Source organism: Erpetoichthys calabaricus, chromosome 4 (genome assembly GCF_900747795.2).
Source record: "Erpetoichthys calabaricus chromosome 4, fErpCal1.3, whole genome shotgun sequence".
NCBI classification, from domain to species: domain Eukaryota; kingdom Metazoa; phylum Chordata; class Cladistia; order Polypteriformes; family Polypteridae; genus Erpetoichthys; species Erpetoichthys calabaricus.
The window spans coordinates 301,140,735-301,147,527 of record NC_041397.2 but is presented as its reverse complement, the minus strand read 5'-3'; the positions used below and the strand labels follow the sequence as shown (position 1 = coordinate 301,147,527).

The 6,793-nt window shown below is 46.0% G+C and overlaps 1 protein-coding gene across 1 annotated transcript; it reads right to left on the bottom strand.

The window, feature by feature from the left end:
* Positions 1–1,498: 1,498 nt before the first annotated feature.
* Positions 1,499–2,653, bottom strand: LOC127527696 (olfactory receptor 10A3-like). The gene is made up of 2 exons (XM_051927277.1): positions 2,497–2,653; positions 1,499–2,409 (listed from the first exon to the last, which is right to left on the bottom strand). Exons 1-2 carry the CDS (start codon positions 2,618–2,620, stop codon positions 1,667–1,669), a joined length of 867 nt encoding a protein of 288 aa, XP_051783237.1. The 5' UTR covers positions 2,621–2,653; the 3' UTR covers positions 1,499–1,666.
* Between the last annotated feature and the right edge of the window lie 4,140 nt (positions 2,654–6,793).

Genomic DNA, 6,793 nt, shown 5'->3' with positions numbered 1-6,793 from the left:
CCATCTCTGCAGCGGCCAGACGGAAGCCACTCCTTAGTAAAAGGCACATGGCAGCCCGCCTGGAGTTTGCCAAAAGGCACCTGAAGGACTCTCAGACCATGAGAAAGAAAATTCTCTGGTCTGATGAGACAAAGATTGAACTCTTTGGTGTGAATGCCAGGCGTCACGTCTGGAGGAAACCAGGCACCACTCATCACCAGGCCAATACCATCCCTACAGTGAAGCATGGTGGTGGCAGCATCATGCTGTGGGGATGTTTCTCGGCGGCAGGGACTGGGAGACTAGTCAGGATAAAGGGAAAGATGACTGCAGCAATGTACAGAGACATCCTGGATGAAAACCTGCTCCAGAGTGCTCTTGACCTCAGACTGGGGCGGCGGTTCATCTTTCAGCAGGACAACGACCCTAAGCACACAGCCAAGATATCAAAGGAGTGTCTTCAGGACAACTCTGTGAATGTCCTTGAGTGGCCCAGCCAGAGCCCAGACTTGAATCTGATTGAACATCTCTGGAGAGATCTTAAAATGGCTGTGCACTGACGCTTCCCATCCAACCTGATGGAGCTTGAGAGGTGCTGCAAAGAGGAATGGGCGAAACTAGCCAAGGATAGGTGTGCCATGCTTGTGGCATCATATTCAAAAAGACTTGAGGCTGTAATTGTTGCCAAAGGTGCATCGACAAAGTATTGAACAAAGGCTGTGAATACTTATGTACATGGGATTTCTCAGGTTTTTATTTTTAATAAATTTGCAAAAACCTCAAGTAAACTTTTTTCACGTTGTCATTATGGGATGTTGTGTGTTGAATTCTGAGGAAAAAAATGAATTTAATCCATTTTGGAATAAGGCTGTAACATAACAAAATGTGGAAAAAGTGATGCGCTGTGAATACTTTCTGGATGCACTGTATGTTACATCTTACAGATAAGTCGTTAACTTCATTTAAATAATGAGTACTGATAATAATTAAATGTTGTGGCGGCACGGCGTCAGAGCGTTACCACAACTGCTTCACTGGGAGTCACGTCCCTGATGTTCCCTGCCTGGAGTTTGCATGTTACCCTGGTGGGTTTCCACGGTGTGCTCTGCTTTCTTTCCAAAAACATGAAGGTTTGGGGATTTGGTGACACTAAAATGACATTTGTGTATGTGTGTGCTTGTGTTCACCTTGCAATAAGCTGATGCCTTGTCCAGGGATTTTGTTTCTTTCTTGCACCTGATGCTTGCTGGAATGGTCACATCCCCGGATTGATGGGTGTAATCATTAGACATTCTTTTCAGAGATATTGCGGCACGTTTTCTCACCGTGATGATACCTCACACTGCCACCTGGTGGAATCTTCCAGATTTACATAAAGTATGCATGCAAGTATGAACCATAAAACACTTGCGTAGCAGTAGCGTCCACTGGAGCATGCGGAGCGTTGTGTGAAGTATAAACCTGGCCTAAAAGGGAATTTGCTGTAAATTCTTTTTTATTAGCAATTGCAGAAATGTTTGCGTTCCAGTTCATAATATAACATTATAGGTCAAATGCAAAATTTACAAAATGCTTATTTTTTTCATTCAATTTTTTTATTGCTACCAATAAATGGTTAAAAACAGCTATGGTCTAAGAAATTTCAAATGAGAATGATTTCAGCATTAGTATGTAGAAAAGTCAATGCCTAATGTCTGTGAGAAAACAGGCTTTTTGTTTTTATCAACTTCACGAAACGGGCCTTCATCTCCTTCGTGTTGAGGCAGTAGATTATCGGGTTCACTAAGGGCGGTGTCACATTATGGAGGAGTGCCGCCAAGAGACGAACATCTGCTGAGCTTCCAGGGACTGAGCTTGTAATTACAACACCTGCACCAGCCAGATAGAAGAGAAAAATAACCAGAAGATGTGAACTGCAGGTAGACAAGGCTTTTAGTCGCCCGTGAGAGCTCTCAATTGTGAAAACTGACTTGAGAATCCTTACATAGGAGTAAAGAATATAAAACAAAGGAGCTACCATAACCCCGAGACTTAGAGTGGAGCCAGCATAGACAGCAATGATATCATAACCGCAAGCTAACTTCATCACCGCCGAATGCTCACAAAAGAAATGGACTAACTTGTTGGGGCCACAGAATGGTAGCCTGATTGTCAGAGTCATTGGAGTGCCAACAATGATGAAGGCAAAGGCCCAACAGCAAGTGATGAGTTTCCAAACCAGGATGTTGTTTGTAATTGTGAAATAGTGTAGAGGTTTACAGATGGCAAGGTATCGGTCATAAGCCATAAGCCCCAGGAGGAAGACCTCAGAGGCTTTCAGGATTCCATAAAGGAACATCTGAATGAAACAGGCAGTGATGGAAATCACACCAGAGTCTGAGCCGAGAACAGCCAGCAATTTAGGAAGCGTCACAGTGGAGCTCATCACATCTAAAAAAGCAAGGCTGAATATCAGTATATACATGGGGGTGTGCATGGTTGGGTCGGTCAGAAAGGCAACCATTATGAGAAGATTACCAAGAGCAATGCAAAGATACACCACCAAGAGCACACCAAAAAGAACATTTTTGCTAGCTCGGTCCTGAATTCCTGGGAAACCAACCATAATAAATTCTTGCACCATCTGATTACTTTGATTCATTCTGGACTCGACAGGTTTTCACATTTGGACATGAACCTGGCAAATAACAAAAAAAAAATGAACACCCTTGGTTAAAAATTTAATTCATTATAATCAGTAAATTACTATTCATATGTTATTCAAAAATACAAACAGGCTAAGAACATATTAATGTCCACACTAAAGTCATCAACATGGCTCTTACTCACAGTCTGAGAGGATAAACGGCGGGTCTGCTGAGAACATGGAAGGCAATGCAGCATAGCATGAAGATGTGGACTCACCTGCTCCCGCTGCTCATCTGCTCCCAAATGGAATTGCTGTTAAGGCAGCAGGAATTTATTCATTGCAAAAGTCTATGTGGACCTCATTTGTATGACTAAATTCAGTTCCTTAAATTGCTGTAATCCTTCTAATTGATCACTAAGGAATGGGATCCCCACAGTAAACCTCTTCGGTGGCGGAGACACTAAAATCATTGGAGGTTAAGGGCCATTCAAAACAAAATGACATTTCTATTGTGTGACAAACACTTTAACCTCATTAGCATACAGTAGCAAGAATTCTAAATATTATTTTGAGACAGAAGCCTAAGAACAGGTTTTCTCACAAAGTTTAGCAACTGCATATTATTGCTCTGCATCACTGGCAGTCCAAGTAACCCAGGATGGGGTAACAATCCACTAAAGGTGCCATAGAAAGGCAAATTACATTTTCTTATACATTTGCCGACAGAAGCCAAATACAAGATCTGCCCAGCTCCATAGGCTGAAATTAAGCTGGGATCCAGTAGTCCCTCGCACCACCCTACAATAGCATCCTTTATTCTCGCTGTATGTGAATAAAAATATTGTTATAGTCTAGAAAACCTGAAAAGAATGACTGAAATAAATCAAACCTAGTATTGGATCTGAGAATGGTGGAGAGGATTGTGAGCCTCATCAGCAGCCATACCATCAGAAGAGGTTGTTCACCTGAAGCCAAGCAGGTTCAGGCCCAGCCTGTACTTGGGGGGGTGACCATCAAGAAAAACCTTGGATTGCTGCTGGAAGAGGTGTTGGTGAGGCCAGCAATGGGAATCTACCCTGAATGTGGATCTCAATGCCCCAGTGCAGTGTCGGGCACACCATGCTGTAAAAATGGTCCTGTCCTTCAAATGAGACATAAAACTGAGGCCCTGACTCTCTGTGATCATTAAAGATCTCATCTTTCAACTACATTCATTCATACATTCACTCAGGAAGTGGTCCCCTGAGGCAGAGAAGACTCTTAGAGAATGCTTTGGAACTATGGACTGGGATATCCTGCAGGGATCACATAGTGAGAACATTGAGGAGGTTGTTGACTGCACTACTGACTACATCAACTTCTGTATGGAAATTGTAGTTCCAGTAAGAACTGTACGCTGCTATGCTAACAACAAGCCATGGATTACAAGTGACATCAAGGGCCTTTTGAACCAGAAGAAAAGGGCTTTTAAAGACGGTGATCAGCATGAGCTCAAGCGCGTGCAGAAGGAACTCCGAGTCCAGCTCAGGGTGGCGAAGGAGTAGTACAGGAGAAAGCTGGAGCAGAAGTTGCAGAATAACAGCATGAAGGAAGTGTGGGATGGGATGAAGATCATCACTGGCTGCAGCTTGAAGCGGGGTGCCACCATCGAGAGAGATGTGAAGAGAGCAAACCAAATGAACAACTTCTTTAACAGGTTTGACCACCCTAACCCACTCTCACTCTCACCTTGGAGTACTGCACCCTCCACAGAAGGATTCTGCTGATACCAGCATAGGAGAGACATCCCCACCCATAACTACAACAGCGCAGGTGAGCAGAGAGCTGAGGAGACTTCGTGCCAGCAAAGCAGCGGGTCCAGATGGAGTATCGCCACGACTGCTGAAGGTCTGTGCATCGGAGCTGGGGGGTCCTCTACAGCGCATCTTCAACCTGAGCCTGGAACAGGGGAGAGTCCTGAGGCTTTGGAAAACATCTTGCATCACCCCTATCCCAAAGGTATCACGTCCTAGTGAGCTGAATGACTTCTGGCCTGTTGCTCTGACATCACATGTGATGAAGACCATGGAGAGGCTGCTGCTTCACCACCTTAGGCCACAGGTTCAACACACCCTTGACCCTCTGCAGTTTGCATATCAGGAGAAGGTGGGAGCGGAGGATGGCATCATCTGTATGCTACACCGATCCCTCTCTCACTTGAACAGAGGCAGTGGTGCTGTAAGAATTATATTTCTAGACTTCTCTAGCGCCTTCAACACAATCCAACCTCTGCTCCTTAGGGACAAGCTGACACATATGGGAGTTGATTCATACCTGGTGGCATGGATCGTGGACTATCTTAAAGACAGACCTCAGTATGTGCATCTTGGGAACTGCACGTCTGACATTGTGGTCAGCAACACAGGAGCATCACAGGGGACTGTACTTTCTCCGGTCCTGTTCAGCCTATATACATCAGACTTCCAATACAACTCGGAGTCCTGCCACGTGCAAAAGTTCGCTAATGACACTGCTATCGTGGGCTGCATCAGGAGTGGGCAGGAGGAGGAGTATAGGGACCTAATCAATGACTTAGTTAAATGGTGCGACTCAAACCACCTACAACTGAACACCAGCAAAACTAAGGAGCTGGTGGTGGATTTTAGGAGGCCCAGACCCCTCATGGACCCCGTGATCATCAAAGGTGACTGTGTGCAGATGGTGCAGAACTATAAATATCTGGGAGTGCAGCTGGATGATAAGTTAGACTGGACTGCCAATACTGATGCGCTGTGCAAGAAAGGACAGAGTCGGTTATACTTCCTTAGAAGGCTGGCATCCTTCAACATCTGCAATAAGATGCTGCAGATGTTCTATCAGACGGTTGTGGCGAGCGCCCTCTTCTACACGGTGGTGTGCTAGGGAGGCAGCATTAAGAAGATAGACGCCTCACGCCTGGACAAACTGGTGAGGAAGGCAAGCTCTATTGTTGGCATGGAGCTGGACAGTTTAACATCTGTGGCAGAGCTACGGGCGCTCAGCAGGCTCCTATCAATTATGGAGAATCCACTGCATCCACTGAACAGTGTCATCTCCAGACAGAGGAGCAGCTTCAGTGACAGACTGCTGTCACTGTCCTGCTCCACTGACAGACTGAGGAGATCGTTCCTCCCCCAAACTATGCGACTCTTCAATTCCACCCATCCATCCATCTATTATCCAACCCGCTATATCCTAACTACAGGGACAATCCCAGCCAACACAGGGCGCAAGGCAGGAAACAATCCCCGGGCAGGGCGCCAGCCCACCGCAGGGCGCACACACACACACACACCAAGCACACACACACCAAGCACACACTAGGGACAATTTAGGACAAACTATATCCAATAACCCATAATGATAAAATGTAAGAATAATGTAAGTATGAAAGTATGTACTGTAAGTTCCGACATTTGCCACTAGGTGCGTGTACTAGACTGCCCTCTGCATCATTTGGCCAAGCGGCGTCCTTAAAGTGCTCAAGTGACTGCGTGGTGCTGTGCGGAGAAAACGACCCGAATTGTGGCAATCAGGTGAGTTGCTGCTGCATCACGACAACACAGCACTGAGTGTGCGGCAGTTTGTCACCAAACTCAGGATGACACCGGTATCTCCCTACCCCTTCCCCCACTTCCCGGACCTTGCACACTGCTATTTTTTCTTATTTCCAAGAATGAAGAGGGACCTTAAAGGAAAGCAGTTTCAGGATGTAGAGGAGGCCAAGAAGCAAATGATGGAGGCACTGAAGGCTTTTTTTTTGGGCTCCCCCTCGCCCACTTTCAAGTCTTCTAGGTCAATCTCTACAGGCTATGCACACCTGAGTTGTGGGCAGTGTATCCCATTCCTCCTGGCGGGTCCTCTCTAGTCCCGCTAGACTGGATGTGAATGCCTGCGAACTGTCACCTTCAGATCACCCCACAGATGTTCCATATGATTTTAGCTTGTACTTTGGCAGGACCACTCAATAGCAGTCAGAGACTTGTCCCGAACTCACTCCAGCATTTTCTTGGCTGTCGGCCATTAGCGTCCTGAAAAGTGAACCGTTCACCTCAGTGTGAGGTGGTGGCACTCTGGAGCAGATTTTCCTCAAGGACCCTCCATTTTTGGAGGCATTCATCCACAGCTCAGTTCTGACCAGTCTCCCTGTCTCTGTTGCTGAGAAGG